At 39.0% G+C, this 23,231-nt stretch overlaps 1 protein-coding gene across 4 annotated transcripts in view; it reads left to right on the top strand.

Annotated features, from left to right (window-relative positions):
• LOC133480348 (homer protein homolog 3-like) overlaps positions 1-23,231 on the top strand; it is a 57,023-nt gene that overhangs the window by 13,669 nt on the left and 20,123 nt on the right. For 3 of the 4 annotated variants that reach the window (XM_061778225.1, XM_061778222.1, XM_061778226.1), the window contains 6 exons: positions 7,357-7,513; positions 8,765-8,896; positions 11,226-11,333; positions 14,636-14,644; positions 18,640-18,776; positions 21,372-21,528. In XM_061778225.1, coding sequence (XP_061634209.1) covers positions 7,357-7,513; positions 8,765-8,896; positions 11,226-11,333; positions 14,636-14,644; positions 18,640-18,776; positions 21,372-21,528 — 700 coding nt within the window. The remainder of the gene's footprint in view (positions 1-7,356; positions 7,514-8,764; positions 8,897-11,225; positions 11,334-14,635; positions 14,645-18,639; positions 18,777-21,371; positions 21,529-23,231) is intronic. The other variant, XM_061778224.1, reaches the window with a different exon arrangement.

Raw genomic sequence — 23,231 nt, 5'->3', positions numbered from 1 at the left:
TGACGAGTGGGAGCTGATAAGCTGTCAATCATCACTTCTCATTAAGATGAGAGGACGACAGGGGACATTTTGGCTGAATCTCGTTTGCTGGGATGATAATTAATTCAAATTGGCTTATTTTCTTTTCTCTGTTATTCAGTCGAGCAATTGGGTTTACTGAAGAAAATAAAGCACTTTTCACGGTTGTTTTAATTTGCTTCATCAATGATAATTAGGGACAGCATTGCTCTTGTCAGTTTTGCGTGCCACTCCAATTTTCTTGCAGTTTCTTGGTGGCTTTGATGGAAAAAGTCATAGGACACACCTTAGTGAATGAATCATTTGGGGTTCTATTACCAAGACATTTTGGAGAAGTGTAAGCTTCCAATGTTTTGTATTGGCTCTTTCAAGATTGCCATGCCCCAGTTCACAAAGCAAGGTCTATAAAAGGATGATTGGATGAGTTTGGTGTGAAAGACGTCCCTGAGCTCAGCCCCATCAAACACCTTTGGGATGAAGTAGAACAGGGACTGGCGGCATGGTGGACGACTGGTTAGAGCGTCAGCCTCACAGTTCTGAGGACCGGGGTTCAATCCCCGGCCCCGCCTGTGTGGAGTTTGCATGTTCTCCCCGTGCCTGCGTGGGTTTTCTCCGGGCACTCCGGTTTCCTCCCACATCCCAAAAACATGCATGAATTGGAGACTCTAAATTGCCCGTAGGTGTGAATTTGAGTGCAAATGGTTGTTTGTTTGTAGGTGCCCTGCGATTGGCTGGCAACCAGTTCAGTACCCCGCCTCCTGCCCAATGATAGCTGGGATACCATTCCCGCGACCCCAGTGAGGAGAAGCTGCTCAGAAAATGGATGGATGGATGGATAGAACAGGGACTGTAAATCAAGTCCTCTCTCAGGTCGAATACCAGTGACCTCTGACCAGTACTGGGAGTAATGCCATTATAAATAAAAGGCGCTAGTAACTGTGTTACTTTTTCCAGTAACACTGAATCTAATTACTTTTTCCAATCACAATAACGCTGTTACCATTACTGTTAAAAAAAACATGTCATGTTACTTAAATGATTACGGTGGATCATTAAAGCTGTTGTCATCAGACCCGCCATATATCTAAACAGAGAGGCAGGTTGTTTTTTTTTTAAACTGTTCTTCATGAGGTGCACGAGACGAGACAACCACGTAAGTGATGACTGGGTGATGTAGACACATTTCATTGTAAGACAATCAGAGAACAGGTGTTGACACAAACGAAAGCAAGGATGGTTGGTTACCTGCACACACAGGAGTCGACACAATTATTTAGTCATGAGGACTGAGGAAATGATAAACAACAGGAATAGGGAAATCTACAGGTGAAGCAGCCTTCTTTAACTGGAAGTGTAGGCATTACGTTTTTCCTGTAAACAAAATTAAAAGAAAAAATGTATACGACAAATACACATTATCCCATGGAGAAAAGTGCTTCTCCACGTCGGTGTCGAGCAATTCAATCCTGATGAAACAACTTTAACTGGCACGTTTCTACGAAATTAGGGGAAGGAGACGATTACAGTGCCCACGCAACCAAAACAAATGAAACTTGATTTTCAGCCTTCCAATCTGGTTGTCAACGTGAGGTATGCTGTGGAGGGCATGCTGCCATTGAGCACCGGTGAGTTGGACTCATTCAAAGTACTAGTTACCAAAATGCCGGTCGGAGTAGGGGTATGCATGCCATGTTAAACAGACTTTCTCGAAATAATATATAGATGCCAGTAAGATACAATATATGGCATAAGTTCTAAAACACCTGGTGTTATTTTTATTGATCAATTATACTGTATCTACTGTAATACATAACATTTCATTAGTGCCTAAACTGACTTTGTCCAACAGCAACATTAAAATTGTTTATATTTGTGTACACTGTTTCTGTTGGACAATAAATAGAATACATTATTTCAATACAACAGGTATCACCTACTGTTGTAACTCCTAATCTTATTAAATGTATCTCAACGGCACACCTGATTTGATTATTGAATTTACAGTATAAAGTGTGTATTAGGACCTACAGTATGTCTACTACTTCTATGTTGTGAATTAAGTTAAATACAGTACCCGTCTATGTTGCACTACGCTACAGTATGTAACTGGGTTGTTAATCCTGCTCAAAAATGGGAATTATTTGACATATTGGAAGGTGCTTCAAAAAAGTAATACAATATTTACTTTACCTGGTAACGAATTACATTTATGAAGGAGTAATTCAGTTATCAATTCAATTACTTTATTAGGGAAAGTGATTAGTAACTGTAACTAATTAGGTTTTTGAAGTAATTTGTCTAACACTGCCTCTGACATAAAAAAAAAAAAAGTTCTAGCTGAATGAACAAAAATTCCCAAAGTGTAAGCTACGAGAGGGAGACATTTTCCACATCTTCCAGGTTTACATCTTGAAGGTATAATAGCCAGGTGTCCTAAAACTTCCGTTGACTTTGTATATTACGGTAGCATTTTAAAAAAAACATTTAAATTTTGTATTTTCAGTGGGGCTATTCTAATTGGTTGTTCTACTCTGTCAGTAAACGCTGGTCCTTTTGTGCCAAGCACATGACATTCATGGAATGTATAGGACCATTTTGGAGTACAGATTTCCACCCATAACACAATGTCCACAAATGGCCACATTGTCATCATCACTTTGGAAATGAAGCCATCCTTCTCGCCAAGACGTTTGAGCGTTTCTCTTCCTCTTACGCCATACACAAGCTTGTCATGCCACTCTGTGCAATAGTCCAGAAATATGCATTGATAACAAGAGAAGTACTGCCGAGTACGAGGCTGATGAATTTGTTAAATTGGCTCTCGATTCCCATCACTAATCTAATCTAACTGCATTATAGTGCCTCAGAATGTTTTGCCTGGTTCGGATTTCTGACTGCACAGTGGTGAAGTAGTTAGCACAGCTCCATCACAACAATAGGGTTTCAGGTTTGATCCTTCCTTTCTTTCTGGAGTTTGCGTCTTCTACCTGTGCTCCTATAGGCTATGAGGCACTGAGTACTCCACCTTCATTCCACAGTCGAATAGTGTACATGTTAGGTTTATTGAAGACTTTAAATGTAGGTCTGAATGTGAATGGCCTATGTTTCTGTCCTGTGATTGACAGGTGATCACGACTCCAAGGTGTACCCTCTTTCTTTCCATCCATTAGCCCTGAGAGGCTCCAGCTTCCCTGTGACCCTGCAAAATTGATTAATGTGGTTCTCCACAAATTTTATTAAATAAATTGCCTTGAGACTTGAGTTGATCCTGTAACTGTTGAAGTGGCTTAGTTATGCACAGCGGGAACATATTGATCAGAGTCAGAATCCAAACCTGGTCATTATCTTTCAGGGGATAGGTAAAATTATTTTGAAAAATATTTTTGGGTTCAAATAGCTACAGACAAAATGTTAATAAAACAGCTGAGCACCAGAGGGCAAAGCCATAAAAATATGGCTCTCTGGCTAATAGTGCCACTGCCAACTGTATTACTCTTTCTATATTTAGACAATTTAGACCTTCGACAGTGTTCTTTCTTGTCACCACTTCTGTGGTATGATCACTTTTAAGGAGAGCAAATGATCAGTAGCATTTTAGAGCTTTGCTGCTTTAATGGGGCATAACCAACATTGACTTTTTCATATATTTTTTTTAATGTTGGTGCAATTAAATATCAAGTCGTGCCATTATTGGGGCTGTCCCAAGGGGAATTGGTGTTTTGGTTCCATCTTTTCCAGCCTTTATTGAGCAAAGGCACCCCATGATGATCTCTCTCAAGGTACGCGAGTTTGCCACAGCATTCTGGTTAGGAATCACCGCTCTAAATAATGCGTGTTGTTTAAGCAGTAATTAAGCAACCTGGCTCTTATCCAATCAAAAGGGGAACTTAATAAGTAAGAGCCGGATTTCAATTACAGTATGCATTCCAGTTAAGTGCTGGCTCGTTTGCTTGCATGTCTTTCTCTCCTCTCTTCAGGTCTTTTTTGTTGCTTGTGCAAATACTTTATCTACAGCCAGAAGCTTTATCCCTTCAGGTTTGATGTCAACTCAGTAGTATGTTCATTCCTGCCATCTGTGAGCTGTAGCTTGCAGGGAAAACTTTCTCCCAGCAACTGCTGACAGCTTTTTTTAATTTACCAAACAGAATGAATTAATTTTACATTAATTTGGATGCTTATTTCAGGAATCATGTATGTGTTTTTCAATACTTTATTGACCAATTACAGAACTCAAGTGGCACATTATTAACTAACCAGTTAATGTGTAAAGGCCAACTATGACCTGCTAAGTTGAATTTTTGCTATATTTCTATATTTTCAAACAAACTCTTTGTTTCATCAGTTACTCATATTGAGTCTCTATGTGGTGCAGCATTGGACACAAACTCTACCCAGGGGTGTCTCGGCTCTGCTGCTTTTGTCAATTATTGCAGCTTCAGCAACAATGACTATTGTTTGTATGCAAATGGTGGATAATTCCAAGCAAATCCACGTGGAACAAAGCTTCATATAGCCACTGCTGACCCATATAAAGGAACTTTCTTAATAAGAGCCGTGGTTTCGCTGGCCCATCTTATCCTCATTAACATCAGAAAAGTGCAATAAGGATTTCACATTGCATACATGGATGATATATGAACTATAAAAACAGTGGAATATTGCTTTCAAACATCTTTTCCAGCCTATATTCCACCATTCCTATAGCTATATAAGATACTTCGGTACTTCCCAGTTCGATCACAATCCATTCTCTGACGCAGCTGGAACTTTGAATTGACTTTGAAAACAAAATTTCGCATAGTATATTTGGAGTAATTTGATTGTAACAAATTACTTATTCCAAACACTGCAATAAAAACTGTATTAACACTACATCATATGTTTAAAGTAATATTTTAAAATAATTTTCATTCAAATACAGTATAAGCAGAATTCAACAAGTCCAATATTAGTCCATTAAAAACGATAAAAAACTTGTTAAAGACTCTTAACTTAATGACTACTCCTCACTTGTAACAAATGTTGCATCACCGATGCACCTCATGAATCTTTTTTTATATTACCCTTTAAACTGTAAAAATAAATCAACCATTATTAGGGGTAGAATAACCTCCTAATTAAATGTAATTATTCATGCATATTTTGTTTCTATACAGTACATAATTTTTTTTTCTTACGGTATGACTACTTTACTTTTGAAACAGTATTTGTAATACATTTATAAGAATTCATTTGAACCTCTGTTCATACTGCAAAACAGCGCAATGAGAATAGTCCATAATGGCTGATATATTCTCCATACAACACATTGTTCCTAGACTCTAAAGTTGTATAATTTTACCATCCTGTGGAATTTAAAACCCTATAATTAATCTATAAGGCAAGACATAATTTACTGCCAGGTCAAATACAGACTATGTATTTTGAAAGAGAGGGTGGTTATAATTTAAGGGGAAACTTTAATTTCAAAACAAAGTACTCACATACACATACAACAATTAAAGGTTTTTGTGTTTGTGGTCTGTGGTGTGAGAATGTGGATCTTCAACAATATCCAAGCATAAACCTGTTCAAAAAGGAAAATAATCTGAACAAGGACAGGGAAGAGGAGGGGCTTGGTTAATCACCAGGGTTTGGAATTAGCTACAGTACTTGTAGCATGACTGTACTGATTACAATCTTATTTATTGTTATTGGTAAGATGTTATATTATTGTTAACTCTGTTATATGAGTAGGTTATTATGGAGAAGTCGAGTGTGTAAAGTATTGTGTTTATTATTAATAACTAGTGTATTAACTACAGTATATTATGTTAATATTAATTTCTACAGGGAAAGTTAATAGTATTACATTTTGGATAACTACCTAATGTGGTTATTGTGACAAGAAAGTGTCTTGCATATTGGTGTATAGTGTATATAATTTGTGATATGTATAGATAGTAGTATACGAATATTCTTAAATATCGTTTATATTGATAACACTGGTATGTGGTAACAGGTATTTTCACTTTAAAGGCTCAACTAAACAGAGGTTCGTTCCCTGAATTTTGAACAATGATGATGTAACATTCAATTTACAAGTACTTACTTTTATCAGTGTCTACTATTCAATTTACAGTAAGCAAAGTTTGTAACATTTGATTTAATTAATAAACAGTTAACAACTTGGCCTACAAACATTGACCAATGAAGCATAGATGGAACTTCAAAGCTGTTTAGACTGCACTGACTGGAGTGTCTTTGAAAATTCAGCTGGCAGCCTGGATGAATATACGGACAACTGTCACATCCTAAATCAGTTTCTGTGAAGATGTGTGTGTACCAACAAAGTCATTTTGCGCATTCAATAACAACAAGCTGTTGTTCACTGCCAAACTTAAGCAATTTCGCCAAGCTAAGGAGGACGCATATCAAAGCGGGGACAGGGCCCTATATAATCGAGCTAGAAACCAGCTGACTAAAGAAATTAACATTGCAAAGAGGAACTATGCAGCAAAGTTGGAAAAACAGTTTAGACTCTAAATCAGTCTGGCACGCACACTTTCACATCCCACACAGCCACACCACCGACCATAATCACACCTCTGACTTCTGCGTTAACGATCCACAAACAGGATGTGAGACGCATCTTCAAACAACAAAAGATTAATAAAGCGGCAGGCCCAGACCATGTGTCCCCATCCTGCCTCAAAGTCTGTGCGGACCAGCTTGCTCCAGTCTTCACACAGATCTTCAATAGATCTCTGGAACTGTGCGAAGTACCATCCTGTTTCAAACGCTCCACCATCATTCCAGTCCCCAAGAAACCTACAACCTGCATCTTTTTTATCTTTTTGCACAATTGTAAAAAAAAAAATAAAAAATAAAAAAAAGAAATAGTACTGGCATTAACAGATAACTAGCAGCCCTTTATTGCTCAGTGACTGTTTTTGTCAATGTCTTTGTCTCAAAAGTGTTCTATGTCAATTGACTGTCTGTTGTCGTACGAGAGCGGCTCCAACTACCGGAGACGAATTCCTTCCTTTTTGGATATACTTGGCAAATAAAGATTATTTTGATTCTGATTCTGAACAAGGGAAACTGATTTTCGCATTCAGCGATGGAAAAGTGTCCTAAATCAGTTGAAAAAACGTAGACAATTTACAAAGAAAAAAAATTGTAACCCAGTGCAATGAAATTAGGGGGTAGGAACAGGTAAGTTTATACTTCTTTCTACTGGTTACTATTGTTGGTCAAGGCCAATGTGTTACATACCAGCATTGTAAAGCTTGTTGCCTGTGTCAGGGCTTGTGAATGAATTGGGTCATTGACATCCAATATTCATGTATTTTAAAGGGAGCAGCCCATCTTCAGCGCCCGAGCTCATGTTTTCCAAATCGACCCGGCTACCAAACGCAACTGGCTGCCGGCCAGCAAGCATGCTGTCACCGTGTCCTTCTTCTATGACGCCAGCCGCAACGTCTACCGCATCATTAGTGTGGGCGGGACTAAAGTGAGTAAGAGCCCATCACACACATTAGTATCCGAACGAGCACATACTGCATCTAAATTAATCATGCATAGATCACACTTGTAAAGAGACCTTAGAGACTGTGAGAGTCCCACCGGGGGTTGCTGGAGTGTTCAGAGAGTTCATCTTGCAGCACAGTGCTTTGGATAGTGCATAGTATTCTTTTTTGTGATCTACCACCTGTACTATTGTAATAATAACTAATAATTGTAATTGTAATAATAATTAACAATTTGGATAGTGCTTTTCTCAACACCAAAAACACTAAACATAAATGCACAGAAAAAGATGCAAGTTAAAAAAAAACAACTTAAGCCTTGGTGGATGCAGCGAGGCAAAACTGTCTCTGCAGAAGGTACGGGTGGCTAGCTAGGAGGATCGCTTGTAATCCTGTTAGAAAGCAAAGAAAGTAGAAGTCACGAATAATATTGTTATTATAACTCGTTTTTCATAGTGGATTTTTGTATGTGGTTATACAGCGTTTGTGTACCAATATTCATTATTTTGAGAGATATACAGTAAGTGCCACAAGTTCAATGCTAATTTTCGTTAACTCGTCAATCGTGTTTTTGAAGAAAAAAGAAGAAGAAAGAAACGAAGGCTGTGATATATTGGAACATTCAATAGGTCTAATTCTTTTGTTTTGTGTGTTAAGTTTTACAGTGAACTTCAACTGGAATGTGAACAAACAAGTTTAAGCAAGCAACATTAACTCTTACTCCTTGCTACTATGTTAGCACCTTCGCAACCTTGTTGTGATCATGTGGACTCTGCATGCTGTCAGGGCGCTTCTGGATAAAAGTGCTTGGGCGGAGCAAGGAATGGACTGCTTGTATTAGAGTGGTAAAATCTGAGATTTTAGATCCAGTCAGATATGAACCAGTATTTTTATTTATTTATTTTTTTCTGACATCGGACTAATTTCCGATCTCAAAGATTGGATCAGGGCACCCCTAATCTCAATATTGTACAGTATTTGTTTTTAACAACACACTGATCAACATAACTAGGTGAACATAACTTTGTTCTGGGGCTGGAATCGATTAATGGCATTTCCATTGATTTTCATGTGAAACATAACCACTGTTTGTGAACATTTCAGTTCGCGAACGGAATCACGGAACAGATTAACTTTGTAAACCGAGGTTCAACGGTACTTACACTTTTACTTCTCTGTTACTTTGTACACATTCCTCCTGTATTTATTTATGTATTTGTTCTTCATGACAATAGGCTATCATCAACAGCACCATCACCCCGAACATGACGTTCACCAAAACCTCCCAGAAGTTTGGCCAATGGGCTGACAGCCGGGCCAACACCGTTTATGGCCTTGGCTTCTCCACAGAGCAGCAACTGCAGCAGGTAAAAGTACTTTTATTTATTGTTTGATTTATAAACAGATGAGGAAAGGTTAATGATGTAAACATCAGTGCAGATTAAGGCTGATAACATGTTTGACCAGTTTTGCTAATAGGAACAAAACTTCTGTACTCAAATACTGTAGCTGTATTTTGGAGAAGATCCCAGTGCATACTAGGGGTTGTTTGACTTGACGCTAAGGTGATAATAGTCGAATCGTTGACTAATCGATGATGTCATTTATATTTTTCAACTTGTCAACTAGCTATTAGAGCAACTGTTTCAGACTGTGTCAGACATGTGCTCCCCCACCGGTGCAGTATTTGTTTTTGTTTAACTATTAAACATCACCAAATAAACAATAATAATCAGGTAATTAACAGTAATCGGGGGAAAAGGATTTTGCATTGAACTTTAATGCAAAATATTTTTTTCAATTAAAGAATAATCAATTCTAAAAATATTCAATAGTGACAGCCCTAGTTTGGTGAATTTGCTAATTGATGACTGACGTGAGAATTTAAGTTGTTTGTCAGCTAGCGTTAGCGGATGCCTTTTCGAATGGGTGTGCGTTATGCTTGCGCTTTTGTTATATTTGTGGAGGGACTTGCATTTGTGGAAAGTGACCGTGCTATCAGTCTTTTTTTTTTTTTTTTCGTAAAATATTTCCACACGCTTGAGGCACTGCTAGCTGGCTGCACGGACCCACAACCTGCCGCTTTCAGCAAGGCGTCTGTGTTCTTAATGCCAATACATGTGATTAGAAATTAATCGACTTCAATCTCTAACCGTCTTTGCGCAGTGGTAAAGTCGACACATCGACTAATTGGTTAACCCATAGTATACGCAGATTTGTAAAATCAGCACATATTATCGTATGCATGCCAGTCCAGTAGTTATTGTTAATAATATTAATAATAAGACATTTGATTCATAGAGTGCCTTTCATGACTCCCAAGGATGCTTTACAAATAAAGAAAAAAACAAAAGGGTTGAGCATTTATTGCGGGAGCCACAGACGCAATGCCAACCACCGCCACGGAGTACAGACAGTCCCCGGCGGGACCAGCATTGGCCGCAGTGGGGACGGCGATGTAGTCCATAGCCCTCCACCAAGACCATGATCTTCGCAGAAGGAGGTGTCCAAAAGCCAAGCCCGAGGACCTGTATAGAAGTTCATGGCAGCGCCACAACGGAAGCTGGAAAGGAGCCACCGCTGGAAGGGGACGGTGACCACGGCAGAATGAAGCGTGGCAGATGACAAATTCGTGGCAGATAACAAATGCTATGCTAGCTACCTAGAAAAGAGGCAACCGTACCCAGCAAGTGTGGATCCGCGGCACTGAAACAGGTGTAAACCAACCGGGCTCCACCTTTGGCGATGGTATGGCAATGGATCCTGGTTAAAGCAAGCCATCCATCCATTTCCTGAAACGCTTCTCCTCACTAGGGTCGCGGGTGTGCTGGGCGCCTATCTCAGCTGACTTGGGGCGAGAGACGGGATCGACCCTGAACTGGTCACCAGCCAATTGAAGGGCACATATAAACAAACAACCATTCACACTCACATTCACATCTACGGACAATTTAGAGCCTCCAATCAAACTACCACGTTACTATGCACCAACCCATGTTTTCGGAATGTGGACCTGGAGAAAACCCACGCAGCACTGGGAGAACATGCAAACTCCACACAGGGAGGCTGGATTTCAACCCAGGTCCTCAGAACTGAGGCAGATGTGCTAACCAGTCGTGGCGCCTAAAGTAAAATAAAAAGAAAAACTTTTCAAGAGGGAAAAGCAGCAGCCAAATGCGCCAGCGTACTCTCCTTTTGGTGGGAGGAAACTTATATCCTACAGTTGGCTCTGTAGCTATTATGATTCAGTATTGTTGTTCTCCTGCTAGTGCGTGGCTGAAAAAGAAGTGCATGTGTACGATGACTTCAACAGCTCTATTGTATTGTATTGTACTGATGTAAATAAAGGTATTTTGAAATTGTATGGGCCTCCAAAAGGCCGCTGAGGTGCATAGACTGCCAAAATACAACAAAGAACAGTTTTATGTTGACGCTATTGTTGATGAGGCGTCAGTTCTGCTGAACAGTAAATAGATACTTGAATACTATCTATTTCTGTTGAAAAGACCCATATTAGTCCCTAAACAAAATATTTTTTTGTATTTTGTCAATAGATATCTTAACAAAGCTGCTGCAGTGAAGAAGTGATTTTGGGGTAGGGAGGGATTAAGGGATTCATTTGTTTGTTTTAATTGCAACAGTGAGTTTTGGGTATATACAGGCAAACAGCTGTTTCTCCTGCTTGTCCACCTCCAGTTTGCAGAACAATTTAAGGAGGTGAAGGAGGCAGCCCGGCTGGCCAGAGAGAAATCCCAGGAGAGGTACGAACTGGCCAATCCTGCTCTCAACATCGCTGCCCCACAGGTGAAGCATGAGCGCCGATGCACATTGTTTACACTATTGTTGTTGCCCCGTCATAGTTTAGCAGAGGTCGACTCATGCTAATTTTTAATTTTGCTCATTATTGTTTTTTAATTTCTGCTCTCTGAGTGTATATACCCTTGCGTGAGAGGGAAACCTTGCAATTATACTGTATCTATATTGAAACAACTGAATACAATGACAGTCAACAGATTCACTGGTGAATGTAGCAACTCCTTGTTTGTAGAGCTGTAATGAGGATTGACAACCTGCCGCAATTGAAACTTTCCACTTTACACTTAGGAGATGATATGACCTTTTTTTAACAAAAATGCCAGGACTACAGATTGCAGCATATCCTATTCAACACAAATTCATCCATCCAGCCATCCATTTTCCATGCCTCTTGTCCTCACTAGGGTCACGGGCATGCTGGTGCCTATCTAAGCTAACTCTGGGCGAGAGGCAGGGTACACCTTGAACTGGTCTCCAGCCAATTGCAGGGCACATTTAGACAAACAATCATTAAATCAACACAAAGCATTGGTTTCTATTTTAAACATATACAGAAAACCATTAAGTCCTCTGCTTTGGAGAGAGGCATAACTGAAGGTGTTTGGAAGGCTGGTAATAGATTGGATTGAGTGAGAGCAGAATAGAGAAGAAGAAGCAGCTGAATCATTCATAATTGAAGGCAATCTGGCTGCTGTTTGGAGGACAATGACAAGATTTTGTCCTGCCAACATCTGTGGTTTCATAGTAGACTGTAAGCATCGTAGCTGTTTGCTGGTCTTAAGTGTTCGTACCAGTTGCTATTGTTTTTAGACACCTCAACCGTACCTGCGTGGGTTTTCTCCGGGCACTCCGGTTTCCTCCCACATCCCAAAAACATGCGTGGTCGGTTGATTGAAGACTCCAAATTGCCTGTAGGTGTGAATGTGAGTGTGCATGGTTATTTGTTTATGTGTGCCCTGCGATTGGCTGGCGACCAATTCAGGGTGTACCCTGCATCTCGCCCGAAAATAGCTGGGATAGGCTCCAGCACGCCCGCGACCCTAGTCAGGATAAGCGGAACGGAAGATGAATGAATGAAATAATATTAATATCTCACATTTTGGCTGCATATAACATAATTGAAATGACAAAGAACAAGTAAGAACATTAAAGGCATGACTCAAACACTGGTTTTCTTTCAAAAAGCTGCTCAGTAGCTTTGGACATATTATGTATTTTGTAATAGTGTGAGTGGGAAATTAAAATCCTGCACCTGCATGTCTGCTTGGCATACAAGTGCTGCTTTATAATGGAACATCGACTGGTGTGTAGCTAAACCTGCACAAACGAACATCATTGTTGTCCCTTTTTGTAAATAAACCCAGAAACAATAAATTATTTAACTCTTCATAGCAGGAAAATTAGGAATCAAACAGATGGATTACTGACATTTGGATGTCACTGGTAGCTAAGGGCCTCTATCATCATGGAAACCGGGAACCCCAGGTGCAAGGTCACAAACATGGACCCAGACACATCAGCATGTATTGATTTTTACATGAATGCCATTGAATGTGTGATGGGAATTTAGTATTGTAGTAGTCTTAAAATGTGCAACACCCCTTTTTTCATAAAACAAAAAATACAGGGGTGGTTTTGGGTTCCAGTCTTGGCTCAGGCCCTCCTGTGTGCTTATGTGGGTTTTCTTCGTGTACTGCCTTGTGACTTCCTCCTACATTCAAATTACATCCCTATTTGGTTAATTGAAGACCTGTCAATTGGTGGGAATGTTAGTGGGAATGTTTTTTTCCCTTCTCTCTCTCTCTCTCTCTCTCTTTTTTCCTCTCTCTCTATCTATTTATCTATGTTCCTTGCAATTGGCTGGCGACCAGTCCAGAGTTTACCCAGCTTCTTACCCAAAGTCAGCTGGGATAAGCTCCAGCTCACTGTGACTGTAATTAGTATAAGCACTGTAGAAAATAGAAATAAAAAAAAATAAAAAAAATTAAAAAAAATGTTTTGGAATAAAATCAGGAAACAATCTTGTCTTTTGTCATTTTAATGAAATCTTTGCAAAGAGAGAGACAGTCAGAGAGGAACTTGCAGTTGGTTCCTGCTTCTCCCCGTCTCGGAAGAACAACGCACAGTTAAATTCAAACGGGAGGGAGTCAAGGAAGAAAGGTTCACTCAGTTATCTTGTCCTTGAGAGAAAAGGGAGGCTGGTAGAGCCACTGAGACAGGATGAAAAAGGATTATCTTTTCTGTTCAAGCATGACTGTGCCAACAGTGCACTAAGTAAGGATATTAAAAGGTGAGTTTGTTATGGAAAAAAATCTTGTCAGCCCTAACCAAGCACTAGCCTTCTCAGAGGCCCAAAATCAGTGACCTCATAAACGTTCTTCTGGATTAATGGGCAAAACAAAAAGACTTCCCAGAAGAAATAAATACTTGACCAACTCCATATTTCCTTTCATTGTCATTGCCAGGTGTCCCAATACCTTTGCATATATAGTAAAGTGCATCATGTCAGCTGGATGCAGAAGCTGCTGTCATTTGTCTACCTCCTGATTGGATCCTACATCATACATAGTATCAGTGCAGATGCAGACAGAAAGGGAAACGAAATGATAGTCATCAATATTTCAAAACAATATCTTGGCATTGAAACCACACTAAAGGGTGTGTGTGTTGTGCCGTGAGAGGCACAGGTGATTCAAGGGAAGCCTTCCATGTACTGATGCATGGAGCCATGAATAAATGAAGGAGGCTTGTGGTCTCAATGAAGCTCAGAATGTGAAGACAAGAGCTTTATGTAAGCTCAGAGAGCAAAATGGACTGAGGCTCGGATAAATAAGTAACTAGTGTAATGTACTTGGAAAAACAGCAGCGCAAGACACATCACGCTAAAAGCACCCAGGAAAGCAACTTCAAATTAAAAATATCCGAGATCTCATCGGTTGCAAAGCCTCTTCCCAAAATTTGTATGTTAAATCAGTTTTGCATTCGGCAACAAACCTATGAACACACACTTAGTATTTAGACATGATTTATGCAAGTGCGTGAGTTTTTTTTTTAATCTATTTCATTGTCGTGATTTTAATAAACTAAAAAAGCTTGAAAAATGAATAAAATACAAAATTTATAGCTCTGGTTTACTTCCCGGGATCATCTATTTGTCAGCCAGCTTGAGGAGAAGTTTAAGTTTTTCACTTATTTTCTTCCTCATCCAGCAAGCACATGATGACTGGTTTTTATTTTTTGCTTTTCTTTCCTTTTCACTGATGCATCATGGGATGTGGACACCCTGTCAGCTGTCTCAGGTATGTGAAACATCACACAAACCACAATATTAAGGCGGGTATTTTGTGGTATTCTTAGTCATTCATCTCTGTGCTGCATGGATGATTTTGCTCAATAATTAATCTGCAGTCTGATCAAATCTGACTTGAGAGCAAATGTAACTTCAGAACAGAGCTGGTGGTTTCCACAAAGAAAGCTCTCTTTGTTACCACTGGCAGCTAAAATAAAAATATGACTACCTCAACCAAAGAGATTTCATTTTCATTGGCTTGGGTTTGTCCATTTGTTTTTCTACTGTTGATATTGTATTGATGATCAACCAGATTTTTTAATGAGGAAGAAGGTATTATTGAAATGATATTTCCAGTATGTTTAAGAGTCAAGATGATATTAAAAATGATCAACATAAAAAAATCCCTCATTAATTATGGGTGAAATTGCAAAACGCATCCTCCCATCCATTTTCTGTAAACTGCTTGTCCTCATTAGGGTCACGGGTGAGCTGGAGCCTATCCCAGCTGACTTTGGGCGAAAGGGTACCCCACCTCTGCCAATCTAGACAACAACTATTCACATTCACACTTATAGACGGCTTAGTCTTCAATTTAACCTAACAAGACAAAGTACCCAGAGAAAACACGCAAGGCAAGCACAGTTTACATAATAGAAACTCGACATTAACATAGGACGGCATGAAACTGACTGAGGCTTACATGCTCACCACAAGGGTACCGTGGTGCCATGCACAAAAGCACATCTCTTCAAAATCCTTTCCAGGCTGTGTGATCAAAGCATACATCAAAAAGATGCAATGTCAAACCAGGCTTGACTCAGATTTAATCTAGAGTTTGTCATTTGGTGGCAATATATCATCTTTACTCCCATTTATCACACTCAGACACTTATGTGTCATCCTAATTTGCTTTGCCCATGTAGGAACTTATTAACAAATGTTGCAACAACTGATGAAATATTACATTTATCTGAAAAATCCATCTGATATACTTCTCTGGTCATTTAAAAACCCTCAAGAGCAGGAAATAGACATTCTTTAAAAGATCCTGTCAAGTCTTTGAACTTGACTAATGAGCTGTTACTTGCTAGTTTGTGCAAGAGTATCTCAAGCATCATTCCCACTCAGTCTAGTTGAGAATAACATAAAGGGGTAAAACAATCCAGTGTATCTGTAATCCCATTTGATTTAAGCAACAGAGTGAATTATTAAATTTTGTAGATGCACAGACAAACCCTTGGCCCTGGGAGTTGACCACAGTTGTCTTTTGCTTTGATTTTGCTGCTTTTAGTTTCTTTTCTTGGGATGTCGTACCCCTCTACATTTGTGGGCCTTGTGTTTAATTACATGCCTCCATATGGACACACAGGGCTGCAAAGTATGAGATAATACACCATCCTCTTTGGGGGAATACGAATAGGCTCGCTCAAATTAATATTACACGGCTTTTCTACTACTGTAAATGCAGAAGTGTAATGCCTCAGCTGTTATTTCACCTCCGGCTTTAGTTTTTACACAGTAGAGAAAAGAGAAGATGGAGTAAAAATCTACATCCTCTGGAAAATCTGTGTGGGGGGAAAAAACAAAAACCACAGCCGGTTTTGAGTTAAAAAATATCAGAAGATTGCAAGTACAGTTGAGCCAATGGGTGTGCTGTCATAATCCACATTATTTACAATTAAGGGTAAGGTGAGTGTATTCAGACATTTATATTTTACAGTATGATGCACTCCTTGTAAGAGTTGTTTGGGAGTGTGCTAAATCAGGTCACCAATTTATTCGTGACATGTTCACATGTATTGCTGAATAAATTTATTAGACCACCAACTGCCCAATGTGAGGTTTATGACACAGCTTCCCTAAATGATAGTTTCTGTAGTGGTTGATACAACAGTATCAGATCTTCTTTAGCAGAAATCAAGCTTTAGCTGATAATATATACTATTGTTATCCATTTTGAAATGTACTGTTGGACAAAAAATGTCTTGCTTTAGATTGTAAATTATAGGTTTTAAAACTAAAACATTTTTATTAATTACTGCATTATATATTGTCATTATTCAAGTATATATCACAGTGCTTAGCCAAAATCACATTAATTCTGACAAATTCATGATATTTGTGGTTAAGGGGCTCAAGAGTTGAAAGTGCAATTGAGCAACTTGAGCACACATAAACAAACAAACACTCACATTCACACCAAAGGGCAATTTAAAATCTGCAATCAACCTACCATGCATGTTTTTGGGACGTGGGAGGAAACCGGAGTACCCGGAGAAAACCCACACAGGCAAGGGGAGAACATGCAAACTCCACACACGTAGGGCCGGGATTTGAACCCCGGTCCTCAGAACTGTGATACGGATGTGTTAACCAGTCTGTCACCGTGCCGCCTTGTGAAATACAGTTTTTGAAAATATGACTGATGACTGAACAACAACCATCATTAATTTCTTTATGGTTATGTTTTGTTTAATGATGATGCTTTTCTGAAATGATTGACCCTTTAATTTGAATCCCATTAAAATAAAATTAAATGTGTTTCGCCTGGTCCATGTTTTCTTTAAAGAATTGTACCCATCTTACAAATTCTGCCTGGGTAATCAATCATATGATCAACTGTGTGTTTTCTAATTTGCTAAATAAAAGTAGGGCTGTGAATTTCAAAATAAGAGCAAGTAAATAAAAAAAAAAGGATTACGTGTTCAAATAAAGTGCTTAACTTCAGAATAATTGAAAAAAAAACAGATAATACTTCATGTTTTGATCATAGGGGTAGAAGCAAAATCATGCATTGTAAAAATGCATTATACATGGGTAGAAGGGTTTTCCAGAATTTGGGGATGCGCCTTATACATGGGTGCGCATTAGACGAGAAATTACGGTAATTGTGCTTTCATCCATGTTTGTATTGGAAGGCTTTAGAAAATCTGTAGATGTTAGCTGTGATACATTGTTGCTGTCTTATAAAGGGGTATGTGAGTTTAATGTTATGTATTAAGCTTCACCTTCAGATTTCCTCGTCATGTCATTTCACAAATAATTGTGCAATTGTATTGAAATCAAATTCCAATATGGGTCAGGTTTTATTTTGGCATGCTCTATCAAACGTGTGTTCATGTTGCTATGCGCTGCTTGGAGCCTGTTTACAGATGGGACAAATCAATGAGTGTTTGGTCCCATGTGGTTGTGTCTCCTCTGTGATTTTGGTCGTCCATATAGTGAGAGGCCAATGGGCCTGTCATCAGCTAAAGCATGAGCCACTAAGCTTGAATCAAATTACTTCTGCATGATGTCATATCAACGTCTGCATGATGTCATATCAACATCTACAATCAATCCCTGCACAGGCGCTTGTTGGTGTATTGGATCATTTGTAATTTAATTCGAAGCCTGCTGTTGAAATAAAATGATGTGGCAAAAGTGCCGTTCAAACGTCCAGATAAAAATTGTGCTTGGGATACTCTTGACTCAAAATGGTACACTGTACAACAACAAGCATTGTCATGTTATTTGTTATCCTTTTGCACATTGTTTTATGCCATGAGAAGCTCTCATATTGGAACAAATCATTCATCCAGCCATCCATTTTCTATACTGCTAGTCCTTATATGGGTCATGAGAGAGCTGGAACCTATCCCAGCTGACTTTGGGTGAGAGCCGGGGTACATGTTGGACTGGTCGTCAATCAATTGCAGGTCACATATAGACAGACAACCATTCACATTTACACATATTAAGACTCTTCAATTAACCTAAAATGCATGGTTTTTGGAATGTGGGAAGAAGCCAGAGTGTCCAGAGAAATGCCACACAAGCATGGGGAGAACATGCTAACTCCACACAGGAAGGCTTAAGATAAGATTCAAACCCAGAATTTCTCTACTGTGAGGCAGATTTGTGACCACAGTGCTGTCCTGGAACAAAACCTCAACAAAATAATTATTTTGGTGACTTAAATAAGCAAACTGTTTGTATTTCTACGGATTCTTAATGGTCTAGGAGCTGTCGGAGGACCGTCATTCTCCACCACTGCTGACAGTTAACGGGCCAGGAGAGGAAAAGCTGTTTCGCAGTAAAAGTGCAGAAGTGGAGCTTACAGTGGAGAAGGAGAGGGTCAAGAAGATGTTGTCTGAAGGGTAATAACATCTACATTTTTATTTTATTTTTGAAAAGATTTTTTTCAGGGTACCAAATTAAAGCGATTGTTCAAGGTGTTAAAATGTGTTCACAAATTGAAATGATCTCCGAGAGCTTAAGATATTAATGCTCAGTTTTGTTTGACACTGCCAGAGAGATATTGATTTATTCAATACTGTGTTTGTAGTTTGCAGTGGTGTAGAACAGCACTGCGTCATACTGACGTTTCTAAACTTTTGCTACGCCAATGTAGCTAAATAAGGTAACCAACATAGTTTAAAATTAAAGGCAGAATATTTAATACAGTACTTCTCACCTCTCGACTGGATGAAACACCTTTTAAGCCATTATAAGACTGAGACTTAACACACTTCAACACATTTTTCATAAAAGTCACAGTGAACAAGTGTTTGAATGTCTCCGAACAACACTTCGTGTTTTCCATGGTCCAGAGATGAGCTGAAAGCCAAACTGGTAATTGGGGTTTGATTCCCAAATCAGTGCCAATTGAAAAGGGGCTTATACTGACTGATAGGAGAGCAGAGAGTGAAAAGGAGCATCAAGTGTCCATAATCCGACAATAGTTAGATTAATGCAGATAACAGTAGATGTTTTTATGAACTTGTGAAACTAATTGCTCAAGTTTACTCCAAACTCAAGCATCCAAACTCAGAATCCTGATTATCAGTGCTTTTATAGTGGAACATTTAGGAAGTCATTTATCATGCATGCATGCACTGTTCAGAAGTAAAAATGTTTCTTCTTGAGCAGATGACTGTACAACAAGCCTTCCCGCCTTTCCTTCCACATTCATTGTTGTACACAATAGAAGACACATATCTGTGTGATGTAATTTTTATGTGGAGCAACTCTGAATGAGTGCTCCACTCAGAAAAAACAACTTCGCCTGGATGAGATTTAGTCTTTGTGTTTTGGAAAAATCATCATTTCAATTTAATGGGGATCTCCAATTTTTCTCACATGACGTTTGAACCTGTGTGTTTGTTTGTTTTGTGTGTCTTTTACCTCTCGGTGATCTGTATGATATTAGGAAGAAGAAAAACACTTCATGAGCAACAGTTATCCAGATGCTATTATTTGATGACTCCTATAAGCCTGTGCAGGGTCTTTTCCTCTTTTGCTATGGTGAGAAGCTATACAGTTGCTAAGATGAGGAAACATTTTACTTTATGTATTTCAAAGCTCTCTGGTATATTTCATATCCTCACTAAATCCTGACCTTTACCACCATTTCATTTCAATGGTGAATTTCGTCTCTGATACAGTGATGCAATTCAGTTCATGGCTTCCCCCCCTGTCCAATAAAAGTAGATAGTAGACAATCGACAATCAGTTATATATTATATTCAGTTAGCGAACTAGCTTAAACTATTTTAATGACTGTATTTGACTATTTCTTCCTATGGTTCTCCATACAGTTTTGATGTAAAATGTTACTTAAAAGCCACTCTATAAAATACATATTTATTGTGGTAAATGTACAATAAACACCAAAAAACAAGGTCAGTTAAACCTTTAAATAAGGTCTGATCATTTTCGTGTGTATAAATTCTGCACACAGCTTTAACATAAGCATATTAGCACTAACATATCATCAGAGGTGTCCAGGATGGTCCATCAATTATACACCAAGGTCAGCATGGCAATGACAGAGATGTTATTCTTCTAATTCATGCCCATGAAGTTTGAAGATGTTATTGTAAGGCAGAATTACATAACAATAACATATTGGTGCTTAAGGTATATCATTTTGTGCAAGATTACATTATAATGTGCCTCTCAATGAGATCGGGTGAGATGACCATGAATGAAACTTAATTTTATGTCAATATATTATCAGCTAAAAGATGAGCTCTCGGGGCAGCAATGTGTGCACACTGTAAAAGCCTTTTAGTCAAAACACTATAAATGCACTGTTTGCCCTTCAGTTTCAAAGCAGAACAAATGACATAATAGGATCAAATGGTGCTTTGCACATACTGAATGTGCCTAGCACAAGACAGAAACTCAAATTTGTCAGGTTGCTTCATTAACAGTAGTATTCAGGGTAAGATAATCCTTTGATGCCCCAAAAGGGAAATTCAGGTCTTACAAATGCACACACCAGATTGTTCAAAGGGTATGTAATATAATATTTAATGTAAGATGTCTTCTGATAATTGGTTACTATAGTAATATATAAATTTTTTACACCATTTCCCGATTCGTGTAAGTTGCTAATAGTATAAGATTGTCTATGCAGGAGCTCAGTATGCATTTTACTTTGTTACAAGTAGCAACAGCCAGCTTTCCCCCCCCCAAAAAAAAACACACACTATGGCCCAATTCAGGCAGCAATTAGTTTAACAGCTAAATGAACATATATTTCCTAGAGCTATAAGGGCTTGAGTACAGTTGTTCACTTTACAAACAGGTTGACAGGGTTGTCTCAAAATAACTGGATGAAAGAGTTTGAGGTCAGCTGCAGGCTGTCCACTTAAATACGTTTGGCGTGTGTGTGTGTGTGTGCGTGTGTGTGTGCGAAAGAGAGAGAGAGACCGCTCCCACCAAAAAAACAATTTTTCTCCCCCCAGGTCCGTGTGTGAAATCAACCTAGAGGCAGAGCTCTTCACCTTACAGGACAGTAACGCCAAGCTGGTGGCAGCGCTACAGGAAGCCAATGGCAGCGTGGAGCAGTGGAAGCAGCAGTTGGCTGAATACCAGGAGGAGACTGATCGCCTTAGAGAGCAGGTGGGCAAATTACAAAGCTTTATTAGACCGTCACCTGATATGAAAGTGGCATGGACCTGAATGTTTTGAATCCTCTAGTGGTGATGAGATGTTGGTACGTTTCCCCATTAATTGCGGGGGATAGGGACCGAGTCCTGCCGTCAATATTTGTCACAGTTTGCCATTTCTTCTGTCACCGTCTGCCTTCTACTAGTCAGCCAATCACATTACAGCTGACCCAGTGAGAGTTCTGTCTTACCAGGTTTGCCCGTTTGTGTCCCCGTGGCTGTTGGGCATTCTGCTAGAAGTGTGAGTTTCCACATTCTGCTCGCTGTGCATCATGGATTTAAACAACATTGAGATTTGAGCATTCCTGACCTGCTATCTGTGGATTACGGAACATTGTGTCACTTTGGCAAACTTCCCTATCCTCAAAGCCTGACCCTTTCGACTATGAAGTGAACTGAGTTGGTCCTAAGTCACACTTGCCACGTGTCAATATTGATAACTCGCAAGTAATTTACGTTCCCTAAAAAGGTTTATAATTGCCTACAGATCCCACAAGATGGCAGCAAAGCACTACATTAAGTTCCTCAACTAAGTTCAGCAAGAGGCACGCATATACTGTATACATTTGGCCTACGGTATCGATTTAGACTCTACCGACCAATCGCGATAACTAAGCCACGATACTATGATGATAAATGATAATGTTGTTTTTTAATGCCTCTGAAATCATGAACAATAAGGCACGGCCGTCCTTATTATAATTTCATTTATTGTTTCTCTATTAAATAGTTTTTCTTTACTCTGCGTTATGGATCCTCCTAGGTCTGAAATAAAGAATAAATTGCTGCAAGAGCAGCCTGGTTTACATGGACCCTTCGATTCGATATAATTTATCAAATATTTTTAAAAATAAAAACAATCCCAACTCCTGTGCTGCATAGACGACGGACTTCCATCTTGATAAATGATGTGACGTTCAAGATGAAGTGCGCATGTCACACGGCTGTTCCGACTTAATGAAGTGCACATCAGGTATACACCCAATCGGAATATATCCCGTCATGTAAACAGTTGACCAGAGATCTTCAATCAAAATGATTTCAATTGGAATGACAAAAAAAGCCTCCATGTACACCGGCTACTGTGTGGTTGGTCCGCTGAAAACAAGCCCTTCACCTATCAATAAAATATACAGAAATCAGTCGCCTTTCGGCGAAATTCACCGTTTTGATCTCAAAATTGGCCATTTACGTGAATCGTATAGATCCGCTAAGTTTTTCTGGAGGGGTGGGGTCACCGTCGCTGCAGTCATAGGCTGTTTCGTACTTGAACGCTGGCAGCTAGATCCGTTCTTTAGTAATCAGCAGTCAAATATAGGCTACTTTCAGCCAAATCTGTTTCTGGAGGCTAAAAAATACTGAGAAAACAGCCTTTTTATGAAAGCAGACACATCAAGCAGAACGACTTTGACACCAAAATGTTTTTTCTTCAGTGAAAATCTCAAACATCTATTATTTACAAGTATACATCTATTATTTACAAGTATAACTACTAATATTTACAAGTATAACTTTGTACAGAATTTATATTAGACAAAAATGCATGAACAAATGGGGCTCCCACAGTTTCCTCCAAATTCTCATCCTCTACCGTTTGCTCAATAGTCCAGGTTTTTATTACCTTGCGCATAAAATCTTGCAAAGTTTTATCCACAT

This window comes from Phyllopteryx taeniolatus, chromosome 7 (assembly GCF_024500385.1).
Source record: "Phyllopteryx taeniolatus isolate TA_2022b chromosome 7, UOR_Ptae_1.2, whole genome shotgun sequence".
NCBI classification, from domain to species: domain Eukaryota; kingdom Metazoa; phylum Chordata; class Actinopteri; order Syngnathiformes; family Syngnathidae; genus Phyllopteryx; species Phyllopteryx taeniolatus.
Note: the sequence above shows the minus strand (reverse complement) of the source record. Positions and strands in the feature narration are given on the sequence as shown.